The sequence below is a fragment of the Lucilia sericata genome, unplaced genomic scaffold, assembly GCF_015586225.1.
Source record: "Lucilia sericata isolate MDLA Ls3-8-SP2 unplaced genomic scaffold, ASM1558622v1 Contig000077F_arrow, whole genome shotgun sequence".
Classification (NCBI taxonomy): domain Eukaryota; kingdom Metazoa; phylum Arthropoda; class Insecta; order Diptera; family Calliphoridae; genus Lucilia; species Lucilia sericata.
This window is the reverse complement of record NW_023994110.1, coordinates 365,326-385,030: the sequence shown is the minus strand read 5'-3', so window position 1 is coordinate 385,030 and position 19,705 is coordinate 365,326. Positions and strand designations below refer to the sequence as shown.

The following is a 19,705-nucleotide window of genomic DNA, read 5'->3' as shown; positions in this document are numbered from 1 at the left end:
TTACTTAATTGATTCACTGTATATATTTTTCAATATTATAGAAAATTCAAAAAGTACCTTTTGTAGAACGAATAAGTACCAAAAAGTCTCCTTTTATAGGTTCTTACCTAGTCGAGGCCCTACATGCTAAATTTCATGTTTCTAGGTTCAATATTATAGAAAATCCAAAAAGTACCTTTTGTAGAACGAAAAAGTACCAAAAAGTCCCCTTTTATAGGTTCTCACCTAATCCGGGCCCTACATGATATTTCATGTTTCCAGTTTCAATATTATAGGAAATTCAAAAAGTACCTTTTGTAGAACGAAAAAGTACCAAAAAGTCCTTTGTTATAGGTTCTGACCCAGGGATGTTAAATAGGGTTTTCAATTTTGTACCACCCTCCAAAAAAAATTGTACTTTTTGGACCTTCGCGGTACCATTTTTTTTTTAAATTTATTAAAACATAAAAAAGTACATAAAAATTCAATTGTACATAAAAAACAAAACTTAACATTAACATACATTATATGTATGAATAAAATAAGGTACATAAAAGTCTTATGAAAATATGAGATCAAAATCAGGAACTTATTTGTTTAGTTAATAAACTATTTGGTATTTTTACATCATAGCAGCATGAATTTGTCGATCTTAACCAATCTTTTGTCTGTATGAGACTTGATAATGTTGGCACATGTAGTCTGTTTCTTTCCTTAGTTTTAATTATATTTTGAAAAGAAAAAACTCTTTCCACATTTGCAGACGAATGTGGAATGGATAAAATTCCAGCAACGACTCTAGAAATATCTGGAAACATATGGACATTCATCTCATTTTGTAAATTAGCTACTACCGACCAAAAACCACATATGTTTTCATTTTTTAACGACTTCAGTCGCTCGACATCAGCTAAAGCTCTAAATTGATTATTAATTGAATCAAAATTAGCAATTTCATTCGGAAACATTTTTACTAGAAGCGGTACAATACTACTTGTGTTACCAGAAATTACATTTTCAGGAGTAAATTTATGGAACCACATTAATACTTCGTTATTAAAGTTGACTTTAGTTCTTAAAACTTCGCAAAATTTGATATAAAATTGTTTGGCATTTTCTTTAATTTCTTTAACAATATCAATATTGATATTATTTGTAGAAATATATAAATCCACTTCTGTTCCGCAATAAATTTCTTCAATGGGCATGTGATTTTTGTAAAGGTCTACGATAGATATATCACAGTCATCCAAAACATTTTTTCTCATGAAATTACGTGCTATTTGACGGAATAAAAAAGTTAGCCTTTGTAAAAATACATGAATTCGCGCATCTTCTGATTGCATTTCTAAATTAACCATGTTAATAATTTTAAGTATATATTGCATAAATAAAAAATGCAATTTAAAAGAAGGATTTTTAAATCCTGATGAAAGAAACAATAATTTTTCGTTTCTGACATCCTCCTCAAAATTTTCTAAGGTAAAATAGTATTGTAGTGGCTCCCATTGTTCCACAATCCGGTCAACGACTTCTTGCCGAGAAAGCCATCTGGTTGTTGCATATTTAAATATTATGTGAATATCAGCCCCGAAATATTCTTGGAATTTAACAAAATCGACTCTTCGACTAGCACTGTTGCAAAAATAGTAGTTAATATCTCTTATAAATTTATCAATTTCGTTCGGAATTCCGAGTTTTGCGGCAGCCACAGAAGCTAAATTTAAAATGTGGCAAATACACCCATTTGAAAATAATTGAGGCACTAAATTTTTAAATTTAATTTGAACTCCATTTTGAGATCCCATCATGACCGCGCAATTGTCCGTTGTAATGCCAACCATATTTTGAATGGGAATATTTTTTTCACGTAGCGCTTTAATGGTGCTTTCATATATACCATTTGCAGTGAAGTCCTCTAGCTGCACCATTCCTAAAAATCTATCTCGGCATTGACCATCAAAAGTTCGAATAACTATAGCTAAGTTTTTAGAAATGCTGCAATCTGTACTTTCGTCTATCACTAAGGAATAGTAATTATTTTGGCAAAATTTGGAAATTGAAGTGGTATTTTCAGGCCCAGTTAGATTTGTTACGATTTGCTGACCTTTTTGTCTATATATATATTAAATTTTTTAGTAATTTGCGAGTCGTTTATACCATTTTTTATTATGTGGTTGAGGTGGTCCAATGTGGCAAACGGAATGTTATGCTCAGCTACAAATGCACTGAGCATTATTTCTAATTTTCTAGCCGACTCTGCTACAGGACATCTAGCGGCGATGGTCAAAAAATTATTAATTTTTGGGGTAGTTTTCGTGGCATTCATGTTTTTAACGTGGGCATCCCGTGAGGCGTGTCTTTTTATGTGTGCAACACCACCAATTATGGGAACTCTACAGAGAGTACATTTTTTGCCTTTTCCGTCTTTTTCTTTTTCTAGCCATGGAAATAATTTTGCCCATTCCTCACGAAATGGTACAACGTACGGTTTTGCCTGCTTGCTTGTTCTACAAAAAAATAAAATTAATTTTCAAATACCTTGATAATATATAATATCTTACCCAGCTTCATCGAAATCCATTTCTAAATATAATAATAAACTAGTTTTTTTAGTTTTAATTAAAAAATAAAAAGTAAAAATACAAAAATATTTTCACTTCAGAATTTGAATAAGCTCAGCAAAACAAACAAGTGTCAATATCAAGGTGTATTCATTACAAGTGGTGTCTATAGCACAGTTGAATATTTTTTTCTTCACAAAGGCGAAAACTGTCAAATTTACTAGTGTTTGTTGTTGCGAATACTACTACAAACGTAAATGCAAACAAAAAACAAAAGACAGACTTTTACAACTCTGGCCAACATAAACAAATTGCATGTGGTTTTTGTACATCATAAATGCAATGAAATAGACACAATAAAAAGAGGGGAAAAACATTTTTAAATTGTATCAAATGAGTCGCGGTAGTACCACGGTACTTTAGAAGGTCAAAATGTACCAAAAAAAGTACAATTGTACCAACTTTAACATCCCTGTTCTGACCTAATCCGGGCCCTACATGCTACATTTCATGTTTCTAGGTTCAGTATTATAGAAACTTCAAAAAGTACTTTTTGTAGAACGAAAAAGTATCAAAAAGTCCCCTGTTATAGGTTCTCACCTAATCCGGGTCTTACATGCTAAATTTCATGTTTCTAGGTTCAATATTATAGAAAATTCAGAAAGTACCTTTTGTAGAACGTTGCACAAATAAAGATGAAAATGTGTTCACGTTAGCTGGTGTTCCCCAATTGTTGAAGCTGGTAAGAAACCACTTCATCGACACAGGTTTGATAATTAGTAATGAACATTTAACAACAAGAACAATTGCTGATGTCAGGAAGCACACGTCTGCATCTGATGTGAAAATAACATTTAAGCTGAAAGATGATCACTTGTCTGTAATAGTCCCTGATAAAAAATATACGATAATGTATGTAGGTACATTAATTTAATGAATTATTTCTCATATTTTTTTAGGAAAGCAAAAGGTAAAATTGGCGGCTCAATTGTTTTCACACATCACAGCCAACGCAATTCGGCGGTAACAAATTACTGTGACAAAACCTACTGTCACAGCTGATTTCGTCCAACTCATAAACGACTGGTTCGATATTTTAAATTCGAATTTAGGCACATTTTGTTATCCCGAAAAGGTAAATTCTTAGCAAAACTTGAGAAGTAGGAAAAAATTAATCAATAATGTCTTCCCAATTTTCCCAAATAAAAAAGGCCTAAAGCCTTTTTGAAGAGACATACTTATGTATGTCTAACGGAGCTTTGGTAATGTTGCATGAATACGTTAAAGATTATTTCAAAATGACATATGTATGTGAGTACCAGTCGGCTCAATCAGGATGTAGTGGAACACTTTTTTGCTGACATACGCAGCAAAGGAGGTTTAAATGATCATCCTTCAACAAAGGACTTTAAGTTTAGATTGCGGAAGTACATCTTGAGATATGTATTTTAAAAACACAGTTTACATTTTCTATTTCTTTATAATATTATATTTTGTCCCTTAGTGAGACAAGAAATGATGGATATGACTACACCGAATGGCTCAGCACTTCCAATTGTAGTGGTACATTTCCGGAAAGTGATTCAAAAGTGCCTTATGAGCCTTGCGAACCTAAAGGGTATGAGCTATGATGATTAGGGTATTCCTTAAGACGATGCTTTAAAATTATTGCTGGTTATATAATCAGAAATCTAAAACTAGAAGAATACGATTCTGATGAAAATTTGTATACATGGATTCCGAAGGGAATGATGAAGAAGCCAGCAAGTTCATTTGTTGAATAAATAAAGAAACTATAAGCAGTTTTCTACAAAGTTAATGGACTTGAAATCTCCTACTGTACCCAGATCAAAAATCGGTTGAATTGAAATTAGTAAGAGTGATGACTTACCAGATGCTATTAAAACATTATTTTTTAAATGTCGAATTAATTTTCGGATTCGGCATTGAAACCAAAGACTACAAATTTAGAAAACTAAGCAGAAAATTATGGAAGACAGTAAGATGCTGAAAATTACTATACTATATATTAATTTTAAAAATATGTCTCAATATTTAATAATTTTTTGATTTTTTTTAGGTACTTAATTTGTCAGCAAAAGTTATTGCATTTGTTTTCCAAACACCACCTCATAGCCTTCAACTGTCCAGTTTACTATTGTTACTCATGCCATAATTTGATGTCTAGCTAAATGATCAATGTCCACAGCATTAAAAAGTTTGCCGAACTTTAGGGTCTCACTTTCCATCAAATATTATTATATCCTACACCACTATAGTGGGGAGGGTATTGTGCGTTTATGCTAAAGTTTGTAACACACAAAAATATTGGTCATACATCCACCTTAAAGTATTACTAATCGGTTCAGAATCACTTTCTCAATCAATTTAGCTATGTCCGTCTGTGTGTCAATGTAAACATTGTGAACACAAGTTGCAACTTTCAGGATAATTTGATTAAATTTCGGTATATACCCAAGGACGAAACCTATTGAAAATGGTTAAAATCGGCCCATTATTTTGCACAGCCCCCATACTACCGTACCCCCCGAATAGGACTTTTTCAACTCATAAAAATATGTTAAATGTTCTAGTATCGCTCCAAAAACCGGCAAACTTAGATTTATATAAGTTTTAATGACAGTGCTGATTTTCGTAATGACTAATTTAACCCTACCCGCATATAAAATCCCCTTCAGAAAATGACTTTTTGGTCAAAATTCACTTATAAACACTAATATCACAATGATATTCTGCATAAATAACTTTAATGTAGACGTAAATCCATCTACCAAAATGTATAAGTATAGGCCCATATAAGCCCTCTTTTAGAAAATTTTTAAAATATTTCTGAATTAAGGTAAAAATTAAAATAAATACTTTATTATTGTTTTAAATAATTTCATTCATATTTAAAGCATAATTTTCTCTGGCAATCAATTTTTAGTTGCCAAAAAAGTTTCTCTGCGTGGACATTAAGGCATCTTTAAAACGAGTTGCTCGATGTGAACCGGCCCTATCTATAAATACTGAAATACGATTAAATAAAAATTAATGTTACAATTATGACACTAGTAATGTAAAGTTAAAAAGTGAGAATTTTTAGTTATGGCACTCTTTGAGGAAATGAGCGCTATATAATAGAGTGTCTCATGAGAAGTTAAATATTTTTATAGATATTTTAATTTTTTTTTCAAGAAACTGAAAATAAAATTTCTTGAAATTCCTAACTTTATCACATCAATATGTTTTAGATGAATTCCGATCCAACTGGACACTCTGATATGTACACATCAAACTTACACACATATATTTATATATGTAAGTGCAGAAAATGATGCGACAAATGTAATATTCTGTACAAACCATAAACAGTAATGCTTGTGTTGTCACTTTTGATACTACTGTTACTTTCGAACCTTAACAGATAAAATACCCTGGTGTATGTCAAGATGGCTTGTATAGCGATACGTAAGATGACGCTCTAAAAAACGTAATATGTGATAATTGTTCCCAATGGTTTCACCTGAAATGCACCAGTTTAAAAGAAGTAGAATACGAAATTGTCCAGGAAATAGATTTTGTGTGAAATGATTGTAAAACCTAAAAGTCGGAAAATATTTAATATTATACCTATATCTGAATTGAATCTAATTAAAAGCTTTGAATAGTGATGTTCCCTAAAATTTTAACACTTTGGTATTTTCTCATTTGTTTTAACTTGCAAATCTCTTCCACAACAATATCTGAATCAATGCTTCGTTGACGAAATTTTGGAACTATTTTGTTAATAATATCGATAGCTATGTTGGCTTTATTTCTGTATTAGTCCTCTTTTACATTAAGACTTTTTCCCCCTGGGCTTTTCTCAATTTTCTTTTAAATGCCCTTCGTAAAATCTTGAATGTTTACATGCATGTAGGGTGCACTTATAAGGTGAAGTCAATTCAACAGCTGATCACTCATTTTTTTTATATGAGGTAGATACAACTGTCAAAGTACACCATATAGAGTTGCCACAATCCAAAAAAATATGTACATCTATCTAGGGATTCATAATATTTTTAGGACAAAAAATTAATAAATAAATTTTATATTCATTTTAATCCGTAGTAAATTTATGCGAAATACTCAAAAATTACACAAACTATTTCGCTTGTATTTATAAAAAAATCTTATTTTGCTTTTAATGCACTCAATATTTAAAGCACACTTTAGCCTTAAAAACCATTAATAAAATTGTGATATTCATAAATAAATAATAAACGTATATTAACTATTGTGCTGATTTATGTTTAAGTTGGCAGCACTGTACAATATGGCTGTCATTTTATGTGTTAGTGTTGCGTACAATTAGGATAAAATATTCGTTGATTCGGTTTTCTTAATTTCATATTTTTGTTTATAATAGATTTTTGACAATAAAAACGAACTTTTAAGAAAAATAAATATATATATGGCTTTAATAAATGTCTATTTAGTTCAGATGTATAAATATAACATATAATTTCTAATTATTATTAAAAGTATCCGAATAACGAATATTTTGCGACAAAATATACATCACTATGAGACATTTTCTTATTTTTACTTATTTTCCTTGTAATTTTTGATAAATTTTTGCAAATATTGATAAATTTCTTTGATATTTGACTAATTTTAATGCCGGCGAATATATTTTGCATTAGTATATCACTAATCAATATAATTTACATGGTTAATTACTTTATGGCATTATATTTAACCAACAAACTGTGAAAAAGCCAATCAAATGATTTTGTCCATCATTTGGTTGACAGACGGGCACTTCCAAATTGCCTAAAAATAGTGCTGGACAATTGGAATATTGTCAAATATTCATGCATTAATCCAATAATGCCTAGATTTGAGTTTTTTCCTCAAAATATAATCGTTTAAAAATTTTCTGGGATTTTATTTACAAATTTGTAAACGTTAAAATTAGAATTTTTAGATTTTATTTTAAAAGAAACCATAATTAGTTTTCGCAATCAACCTAAAATTACCGGAAAAATCTTTATCTGAGAAAAAAATTGTTAAAAATCAAGTTATTGTTGGCTTAAAGAAGGGTCGAGCCTACAATAAAATTCCTCTAATTGTCAATGGTTTATTGAAGGTGTTTTAAGCTATTTCACGTTTATAAATACGATTTTCCTGAATTTTGCCTAAAATTGTTTAATAAACCTAAAATAAGTTTTTATAAATACAGCCGTTTGTCTTAAATATGCATCTATTTTATCAATTATAGGGAACTTTTTACTAATCAATTGAGAGTACAAACATCCCACAATTGTAAATAAAATTATTAAAACTCGATTTTATCACAGATATCTTAATTTTTAACAACATTCAATGGTAGTGGTTCGGTCACATTTCTATAAAGATCATTATATATTTCTTATACGACAATAGTAGAGACCTACACGGTATTATAAGTTCCCAATATTGACCGATAAAAAATAATATGTATATAATTTGTATTTTTGCTACTACATACTTACAATCTTGTAATCTAATACTATTTTTTGTTATTTTAATTGATAATTTATTTACTTTTTTAATAAGTAAATAATAAATAATATTCTAAACCCCTTATTCACAAATAACATTTTTATTTTATTAAGGGTTTATAAAACAAAATTTCCATACAAAATACCGTTTATAAAATAAAAATTTTGTTTGTGAATAAGGGGGCTTACCCTTATTTTTTAACTCATGTATAATTTTTAATAAATTTTATCTTATAATACATATTTACTTTACGTGAAGAGATTTTTGGGCTTGTGGGATTGTCTTTTTGTAAGGTAAATTAAAAAAAAAAAACACGGTGGCAACATGTAAATTTTTTGACAGAAGTATCTACTTTTGTTGTTTTTGTAGAATTGACTTCACCTTATAAGTGCACCCTGCATGCATGCATGCCTGCTTTTTGAAATTATGAGTGTAAGAGTTGCCATTTTTTATAATTCTTAATTTATTGTTTTAAATATTTTATAAATGAATAAATCTATTTCTTTAATATTTGTTATATTAAATATTGTTTTAATTATTTAAGTAAATAATTATATAAAAAAAATTATGAAAAAAATACTAAAACACTTTAAAATACATATTTTCGCTACTATTAGCTGTATGTTTTAGTTCTTCTTATAGTTATTTATTTTTTATTAAAGATATAATAACATTTTAATACTCATAACATTTAAAAAAATTAATTATTTTAAAATTAATTGAAATATGTAAAAAATTAAATTATTGCAAATGGCAACACTAATTCATGTGTGAGAGTAGTCGCACACGATCTTTACGCTGTGAGAGCAGAATAGAAATAAAGCAATTTGCGAAATCACGAACATGAAGGAAAAGCAATGTGGAAAAAACCTCTCAAATTACGATTCGTGCGTGTCTTGCTACTTCCCTTTCTTCTTTCCCCCCTTTGCCTACAAACTCGACACGCTTGCGTGCTCACCCTGAGAAAAAGTCTCAATGTAAAAGTGGAATTAGTTTCGTGTTCAATGTCCAACGCTTCCGAATGGTTTTGAACCCATTTGGTGTAGTAAACGCTTTTAGGATTTAGAGGATATAAACCACTCTTTCTAAAACCATTTTTAATTGTGTCTTCCAAATCCATGTTAGAAAGAACCATATCAAGTAGTGTGCAAAACGAAACTACTTTGTTATTATTTTTAGGCTTTAACTGCTACCCCCTCATGGTTTTCTTCCATTCTGTTTTAAGCGGTTTCAACATGTTAACATCCACAGGCTACATAATGTGGGTAGTGTTAGGGGGAAGGGCGTACAAAATAATGCAATTCTCTTCGCAAAACTTGCTCAGATCTAATTTCATGTGTGATTTATGACCATCCAGAAACAGCAAAATTGGCCGTTGAACCTTGTGCAAAGAATGGCTCACTAATCAGGTATCAGATTTTTCCTATTTACCACATCATTAGATGGTCGCACATATGGCCAGACAACCATCGGCACCACTGCCTGACTATTTGCCGAGAAAACCAGCAGCGCAGTAATTGTTTCCTTTTCATTTCCCTTTTGGATACTGTACACATTTCTATACCCATTTAAGGCCAGGACTTTTCCGGTTTTAGGGCATAAACTCATCTTCGTTAAAAATATGCGATGGATCATCCAAAATGTCCAATGCGTTTCTTCTGTCAGGAAGGTTTTTATTTCATTAAACCATTTTGAAAGCTTTCTTCCGTTATCACCGCTAGTTCTATGCTTCTCTTAGGCTTAGACTAGGATGTCGCTTCAAAAATTTCATATACCACTTTCTTCCTAGGCGACCATTTAATCTCTTATTATCGCTTGAACGATGTTTATTAAGTCTTTAGCTTTTAGTGGGAATCCACATTTTGCTAGGCCATTGCACCATTTCTCAAGACGTTCCTCTTCTGTCTCAGTCTGTTTGAGGACCCATTTTTCTGGCATCATCAGAAACACGGCCATGGATTCTGTTCCCATTTTTATCCCTTTTTGGGGAATAGACTGAGAGTGAAGAGAAAGTTTTGATATATTGACATAGCAAGACTATATTTTAGTTTGTTCTTATAATTCTTAATGGATGCCTTTATTATGTAAGAAAAGAATGAATTGTATTAGTTTTAAGAAAACTCATTGTATTGAACTGAATTTAATGGGAAATAAAATTGAATTGAAATTGCCATGGATTCTGTTCTGTATGGTGGAACGCGGGACGCAATTTTTTTTTGCACCCAATATTGTAGATGTGCCATCTCTTACTTCCATTAAAGCACATTTTAGAGACTTGACACTATTGGCGTATGAGCTTTTTACCGTATGTATTAGTGAATTTATATTGTCTGAAATTCCTAGAACAGCCTATTATGCCTACTGAACCACAAATTTTCGTCCTGTTTTGGGAATTTTAGATAGCTCAATAAAAATCGGCACATAGCATAGTTAGGGATTAGAAGTCACCGAAAAATATCGCTTGCGCTAAGCGAATTATTGGCGAATATCTCGCAGATTTTTGTAACGTTTGACCCTCTATAATTTCTCGTTTAGCTAAAAGATATATATTATCGATGACTTTTAATCCCTTACCATAATTTCTCGCTTAGCTACAAGATATATATTTTCGGTGACTTTTAATCCCTTACTAATTTTTCAAAGGAGAAGCTATGTGCCAATTTTCGTTTAGATATCTGAAATTCCCTAGATTGCTTATTTTTTTTTTGTCGAATTTTCCTTAGATTGCCGACTTTAGATCTCTTATGTTCTATTCTCAGTAGGTCTCAGTGTATTAAATATAAACTATGTATATCGACTACTGGGTAAATCAAGTTTTTACTCATTTTTTAAGAAATAGCAAGAGCTATGATTTCTAAACCATTTTATAACATTTGAGCTTAATGCCGACAATTGGAAATCATAAAAATTTTTGTTCAAAATGCCGGAAGTTCTTTCTTGGTACTTTTCGATAGCCATAAATAATGTAGTATTCCCGTAACTAAGTAGACGTTCGAAAACAATATGTCAAGGCTAAATACTAAGTACTTACATATAATATTACTTGTAAGTCTTTACAGGTCTCTTTCTAAAAGCAAATGGTATATGGTAATAACTGAAAAGTAAGTTGTTAAGTAAGTATTAGTCATTCCTAGGGTTTTCATTCGATTAAAAATTATTCGATTAATCGAGGAAAAAACTTGTTTTTCTTCGAACGAATAAAAAATTTTCATTTTAGAATAAAGAATAATTCGAACAATTTTTATCGATTAATCGAATATTCGAATAATATTTGAATGTTACTTTTTGCGAATATTTTATTTTACATAGCATTGAAATTATGTTTATAGTTAGTTAAACAAATCTAAATACCTATAAAGATATGTTGTAATTCAAACAAAACTTTTACTACTTTTTGCAGTTTATAAAAATTTTTGTTTTGCAATGTTAAAAATAAAATGTTTCTAGTTTTAAAGTGATTCTCTTGATTTTTTAAATGTTTGCAATAAGTGAAACAGATAAACACTGAACATCAAGAAGTGAAACGCTGTCAAAAAGTACCTAAGTCTACTGTCAGTCGGTACCTAACTCTATGAATGTATTAGTAGAATTCTCAAGTCAACATAGTTGCAAAAAGTGGGATTAAAAATATTGAAAAAAATTATTACATTTAAATTTTTATTTTAAAAGATTTCCTTAAATATTTGGCAACAAAATTTATCTATAAACATTTTAGAAGAATGTATGTTGGTTTTTTAATCTGCAATATTGAAAAAATAAATAAATATTTGAAATATTTTTTTCTTGTACCATACGAAAATTTACAACATTGTCTTTTTTCAGTTTTAATTTCAACAACAAAAATTTTATGTCAAAAAAATAAAAAATATTTTTTTCGTTTGTAAAAAATAGATTCTTTTCGGGCTATTAAATCTATTTAAATTGTGCAAAAAAATAATAAAATATAACTTTAAGTGATAAAAAATACTTTAAAGTGCTATAAGCCACGAATTTTCGCGACAAAGTTTTGATGTTTTGAGAGAGAGTGACATTTTTACATGTGTGTTGGAGTTACACAGAACTCGTCTGTGAGAAGAGCGTAACGTTATTGTTGTAAAAAAACGTCACAGTTTCATTTCTTGGTGTTCAGTGCAGATAAACATTAACGGCTGTATTTATAAAAACTTGTTTTAGGTTTATTAAACAATTTTAGGCAAAATTCAGGAAAATCGTATTTATAAACGTGAAATAGCTTAAAACACCTTCAATAAACCATTGACAATTAGAGGAATTTTATTGTAGGCTCGACCCTTCTTTAAGCCAACAATAAGTTGATTTTTAACAATTTTTTTTCTCAGATAAAGATTTTTCCGGTAATTTTAGGTTGATTGCGAAAACTAATTATGGTTTCTTTTAAAATAAAATCTAAAAATTCTAATTTTAACGTTTACAAATTTGTAAATAAAATCCCAGAAAATTTTTAAACGATTATATTTTGAGGAAAAAACTCAAATCTAGGCATTATTGGATTAATGCATGAATATTTGACAATATTCCAATTGTCCAGCACTATTTTTAGGCAATTTGGAAATGCCCGTCTGTCAACCAAATGATGGACAAAATCATTTGATTTGGCTTTTTCAAAGTTTGTTGGTTAAATATAATGCCATAAAGTAATTAACCATGTAAATTATATTGATTAGTGTTATACTAATGCAAAATATATTCGCCGGCATTAAAATTAGTCAAATATCAAAGAAATTTATCAATATTTGCAAAAATTTATCAAAAATTACAAGGAAAATAAGTAAAAATAAGAAAATATGTCATAGTGATGTATATTTTGTCGCAAAATATCCGTTATTCGGATACTTTTAATAATAATTAGAAATTATATGTTATATTTATACATCTGAACTAAATAGACATTTATTAAAGCCATATATATATTTATTTTTCTTAAAAGTTTGTTTTTATTGTCAAAAATCTATTATAAACAAAAATATGAAATTAAGAAAACCGAATCAACGAATATTTTATCCTAATTGTACGCAACACTAACACATAAAATGACAGCCATATTGTACAGTGCTGCCAACTTAAACATAAATCAGCACAATAGTTAATATACGTTTATTATTTGTTTATGAATATCACAATTTTATTAATGGGTTTTAAGGCTAAAGTGTGCTTTAACTATTGAGTGCATTAAAAGCAAAATAAGATTTTTTTATAAATACAAGCGTAATTAATTTGGTTCTTTAAGAACATACAGTGACTGTCATTAATATTTGGTTTTTACGTTTGCGTTTTTTCTTTTCTTAATTTTTAAATAAAAATTAAGGTATTTAAAAAAATATTTTGTACTTCTTGTTGTACATATTTGCAGTTAACTATTTTGAGGGATAATTTAACGCAATCAGCATTAAAAACGGAAATTCAATGAACATTTAAATTACACCAAGTTAACGACCCTAAACATCAAAGGCACGTTGTCCTTGAATGGTTGCTTTATAATTGTCCAAAAGTGATTGAAACACTAGCCCAATCTCCCAACATGAATTCCATAGAAAATTTATGGAAGTATTTAGAATGGCAAAATGGTACGTGTCCAATTTCTTCTAAAAATTATCACAAAAATAGACGACTACAAGAAGAATGGGATAAAATCGGGATAGATTATTTGAAAATATTATCTCTAATATACCAAATCGTCTATCTGAAGTTGTAAAAAATAATGGCTAACCTACCAGATAATGGTTTTATTTTTAAAAGCATATTTTAAGAAATTATGTAACAAATTAGAAAAAAAAAACGAATATTAATGAAGCAAAAATTTATGTAATATTCCATGTTTTTAATTTTTTTATTATATATAATGGATGTATATAAAAAATGTTTCATGCATAAAAAGCTCTTAATATGTACAACAATAAGAACAATTTTTTTTTAAATACCTTAATTTTTTTAAGAAAATTAAGAACAGAAAAAACGGAAATGTAAAAACCGAATATTAGTGACAGTCACTGTATATATATAAAAATGAATGTGTTTTTGTATGTTTGTTTGTTTGGACTTTATAGACAGCTAAACGGCTGGACGGATTTTTCTGAAATTTTCATAGTGTCTTCCTGTATGTCTGGAAGGAACTATAGGCTACTTTTTACTTCAAAATTTCAAGGTTGCGACGAGCCATATGAAATAAGTAGAAAAAATCGTATGTTTGGGAAACTATTAAAGCAAAAATCCTTTGACATCAATGTGAACATTTGTCTTGAAAGATGTAAGATTATTCAGTTTGTAATAAGATTTTGCCTTAAGGTTCAGAGATAAGACTTTCAATTTTATTAAATTTTATTTAAGCTTAGTAAATTTAATCAAATTTTATTCCCAATTTGATTTTTCTTTAAAATTTTATCATAAACGTTTGGCAAATTTAAAAATTCATTATACATTCTAAGTCTATTAGTCTCGACATTAAGCTTTAAGATTCGTAAGTAAAATATATATTTATGGTATTTTAAACATCTTTTATTAGTAAAATTAATATGCAGTTTCTTCAGATAGTCCATGGTTTGTTAATACTACAAATAATGATTAAGTGTTCACGTTAGCTGGTGTTCCCCACCCATTGAAGCTGGTAAGACTTCATCGACACAGGTTTGATAATTAGTAATGAACGTTTAACAACAAGAATAATTTCTGATGTTATGATGCACACGTCTGCATCTAACGTGAAAATAACATTTAAGCTGAAAGATGATCACTTGTCTGTAATAGTCCCTGATAAAAAATATACGCTAATGTGTGTAGGTACATTAATTTAATGAATTAATTCTCATATTTTTTTTTAGGAAAGCAAAAGGTAAAATTGGCGGCTCAATTGTTTTCACACACCACAGCCAACGCAATTCGGTAGTAACAAATTACTGTGACAAAACCTACTGTCACAGCTGATTTCGTCCAACTCATAAACGACTGGTTCGACATTTTAAATTCGAATTTAGGCACATTTTGTTATCACGGAAAGGTAAAATCTTAGCAAAACTTGAGAAGTAGGAAAAAATTAACCAATAATGTCTTCCCAATTTTCCCAAATAAAAAAGGCCTAAAGCCTTTTTGAAGAGACATACTTATGTATGTCTAACGGAGCTTTGGTAATGTTGCATGAATACGTTGAAGATTATTTCAAAATGATATATGTATGTATGTACCATTCGGCTCAATCAGGATGTATTGGAACACATTTTTGCTGACATACGCAGCAAAGGAGGTTTAAATGATCATCCTTCAACAAAGGACTTTAAGTTTAGATTGCGGAAGTACATCTTGAGATATGTATTTTAAAAACACAGTTTACATTTTCTATTTCTTTATAATATTATATTTTGTCCCTTAGTGAGACAAGGAATGATGGATATGACTACACCGAATGGCTCAGCACTTCCAATTGTAGTGGTACATTTCCGGAAAGTGATTCAAAAGTGCCTTATGAGCCTTGCGAACCTAAAGGGTACGAACTATGATGATTAGGGTATTCCTTAAGACGATGCTTTAAAATTATTGCTGGTTATATAATCAGAAAGCTAAAACTAGAAGAATACGATTCTGATGAAAATTTGTATACGTGGATTCCGAAGGGAATGATGAAGAAACCAGCAAGTTCATTTGTTGAATAAATAAAGAAACTATAAGCAGTTTTCTACAAAGTTAATGGACTTGAAATCTCCTACTGTCCCCAGATCAAAAATCGGTTGAATTGAAATTAGTAAGAGTGATGACTTACCAGATGCTATTAAAACATTATTTTTTAAATGTCGAATTAATTTTCGGATTCGGCATTGAAACCAAAGACTACAAATTTAGAAAACTAAGCAGAAAATTATGGAAGACAGTAAGATGCTGAAAATTAAACTTTAAGAGGGTAAGATTTCATTTTCATTCTACTATATCTTAATTTTAAAAATATGTCTCAATATTTAATAATTTTTTGATTTTTTTTAGGTACTTAATTTATCAGCAAAAGTTATTGCATTTGTTTTCCAAACACCACCTCATAGCCTTCAACTGTCAAGTTTACTATTGTTACTCATGCCATAATTTGATGTCTAGCTAAATGATCAATGTCCACAGCATTAAAAAATTTGCAGAACTTTAGGGTCCAACTTTCCATCAAATATTGTTATATCCTACACCACTATAGTGGGGAGAGTATTGTGCGTTTATGCTAAAGTTTGTAACACACGAAAATATTGGTCATACATCCACCTTAAAGTATTACTAATCGGTTCAGAATCACTTTCTCAATCAATTTAGCTATGTCCGTCTGTGTGTCCATGTAAACCTTGTGCGTAGAAGTTGCAATTTTCAAGATAATTTGATAAAATTTCGGTATATACCCAAGGACGAAACCTATTGGAAATGGTTAAAATCGGACCATTCTTTTGCATAGCCCCCATACAACCGTACCCCCCGAATAGGACTTTTTCAACTCATAGAAATATGTTAAATATGATGATTTTCGTAATGACTAATTTAACCCTACCCGCATCAAATTTTACTTATAAACACTAATATCACAATGATATTCTGCATAAATAACTTTAATGTAGACGTAAATACATCTACCAAAATGTATAAGAATAGGCGCATATAAGCCCTCTTGTACAAAATTGTTAAAATATTTCTGAATTAAGGTAAAAATTAAATGCTTTATTATTGTTTTAAATAATTTCATTCATATTTAAAGTATCAATTACTCTGGCAAGCAATTTTTAGTTGCCGAAACAAAAGTTTCTCTGCGTGGACATTAAGGCATCTTTAAAACGAGTTGCTCGATGTGAACCGACCCTATCTATAAATACTGAAATACGATAAAATAAAAATAAATGTTACAATTATGACACTAGTAATGTAAAGTAAAAAAGTGAGAATTTTTAGTTATGGTACTCTTTGAGGAAATGAGCGCTATGTAATAGAGTGTCTCATGAAAAGTTAAACATTTTTACAGATATTTAATTTTTTTTTTTTTTTTTAAGAAACTGAAAATAAAATTTCTTGAAATTCCTAACTTTTTCACATCAATATATTTTAGTTGGATTCCGATCCAACTGGACACTCTGATATGTACACATAAAACTTATACACATATATTTATATATGTAAGTGTAGAAAATGATGCGACAAATGTAATATTCTGTACAAACTATAAACAGCAATGCTTATGTTGCCACTTTTGATACTACTGTTACTTTCGAAAATAGATAAAATACTTAAGTGCAAAATGTAACACTTTACATAATAATGTTTTTTCAACCGTAATTTTTAAAATCGATATTAGTTCATTGTGACACTTCTTTAATTTTACTATTCCTACCAGGTATGATAAATTCAGTACTGTAGGGTAAACGTACCAGCATTACATAGTAGATCATTAAAATTAAATTAAAAATTATTTTTTGCATGTAAAAAGCTTTTAATTAGATTCAATTCAGATATAGGTATTATATTAAATATTTTCCCACTTTTAGGTTTTACAATCATTTCACACAAAATCTATTCCCTGGACAATTTCGTATTCTACTTCTTTTAAACTGGTGCATTTCAGGTGAAACCATTGGGAACAATTATCATATCGTATATACAAGCCATCTTGACATACACCAGATTGAATAGTGATGTTCCCTAAAATTTTAACACTTTGTATTTTCTCATTTATTTTAACTCGCAAATCTCTTCCACAACAATATCTGAATCAGTACTTCGTTGACGAAGTTTTAGAACTATTTTGTTAATAATATTGATAGCTATATCGAATTATGTTGCCTTTATTTCTGTATTAGTTTCGTGTTCAATGGCCAACGCTTCCGAATGGTTTTGAACCCATTTAGTGTAGTCAACGTTTTCAGGATTTAGAGGATATAAACCACTCTTTCTAAAACATTTTTAATTGTGTTTTCCATATCCATGCTAGAAAGAACCATATCAAGTAGTGGGCAAAACGAAACTACTTTGTTATTATTTTCAGGCTTTAACTGCTACTCCCTTATGGTTTTCTTCCATTCTGTTTTAAGCGGTTTAAACACGTTAACATCCACAGGCTACATAATGTGGGTAGTGTTAGGAGGAAGGGCATATAAAATAATGCAATTCTCTTCGCAAACCTTGCTCAGATCTAACGTCATGTGGGAAAATGAAACAGCAAAATTGGCCGTTGAACCTTGTACAAAGAATGGCACACTAACCAGGTATCAGATTTTTCCTATTTACCACATCATTAGGTGGTCGCACATATGGACAGACAACCATCGGTACCATTGTCTGACCATTTGCCGAGAAAACCAGCAGCGCAGTAATTGTTTCCTTTTCATTTCCCTTTTGGATACTGTACACATTTCTATACCCTTTTAAGGCCAGGACTTTTCCGGCTTTAGGGCGTAAACTAAAACTGGTCTCATATCCGTTAAAAATATGCGATGGATCATCCAAAATGTCCAATGCGTTTTTTCTGTCAGGAAGGTTTTTTTTTTAATAAGCATTCTTCCGTTATCACCGCTCGTCCTTTTCTTCTCTTAGGCTTAGACCAGGATGTCGCTTCAAAAATCCCATATACTACTTTCTTCCTAGGCGACCATTTAATCCCTTATTATCGCTTATCGCTTGAACGTTATTTATCAAGTCTTTAGCTTTTAGTGGGAATCCACATTTTGCTATGTCATTGCACCATTTCTCAAGACGTTTCTCTTCTGATTCAGTCAGCACTGTTTGAGGACCCATTTTTCTGGCATCATCAGAAACACGGCCATGAATTCTGTTCCCTGTTTTATTCCTTTTTTGAGGAATAGACTAAGAGTGAAGAGAAAGTTTTGATATATTGACATATCAAGGCTATATTCTAGTTTGTTCTTATACTATACCAATATTGTAGATGTGCCATCACTTACATTCATTAAAGCACATTTTAGAGACTCTGGAGAGTACTGGTGTATGAGCCATTTTCCGTTGGTGGACATATTAATGAATTTATATTGTCTAAAATTCCAAGAACATCCTATTATGCCTACTAAACCACAAATTTTTGTCCTGTTTTGGGACTTCTAGTTATAGCGCGGGAAAATAAGGGTTTTGCTGCAGAATTTTAGACACCTAAATGAAAATCGGCACATAGCAAAGTTAATAAGGGATTAAAAGTCACCAAAAATATATATCTTGTAGCTAAGCGAGATATTGAAGGTAAAAGGTTACAAAAATCTGTTTTTGGCGAATATCCCGCAGATCTTTGTAACCTTTGACCTCCAATATCTCGCTTAGCTACAAGATATATGTATAATTATGCAAAGGAGAAGCTATGTGCTAATTTTCATTTAGCTATCAGAAATTTTCTAGATTGCTAATTTATTAGTTTAATTTTCCTGTTAAATGGAAGATGTACGACTTTAGGTCACTTATGTTCTATACTCGTCAGATCTCATTGTATTCAATATAAACTATGCCGACTACTGGGTAAATCAAGTTTTTACTAATTTTTTTAAGAAATAGCAAGAGCGATGATATCTAAACCATTTTATAAAATTCGAGCTTAATATAAACGATCTTTATGAAATTTTGCAGGGTCATCAAGACTTCTATAAAACTTAGTTGAGCCGTATTTTATC

General features: G+C 30.1%; 1 protein-coding gene across 1 annotated transcript; it reads right to left on the bottom strand.

Moving 5' to 3' along the window:
- Positions 1–1,909: 1,909 nt before the first annotated feature.
- Positions 1,910–2,981, bottom strand: LOC119616517. Its single transcript, XM_037972914.1, has 2 exons — positions 2,544–2,981; positions 1,910–2,489 (listed from the first exon to the last, which is right to left on the bottom strand). Exons 1-2 carry the CDS (start codon positions 2,561–2,563, stop codon positions 2,072–2,074), a joined length of 438 nt encoding a protein of 145 aa, XP_037828842.1. The 5' UTR covers positions 2,564–2,981; the 3' UTR covers positions 1,910–2,071.
- Between the last annotated feature and the right edge of the window lie 16,724 nt (positions 2,982–19,705).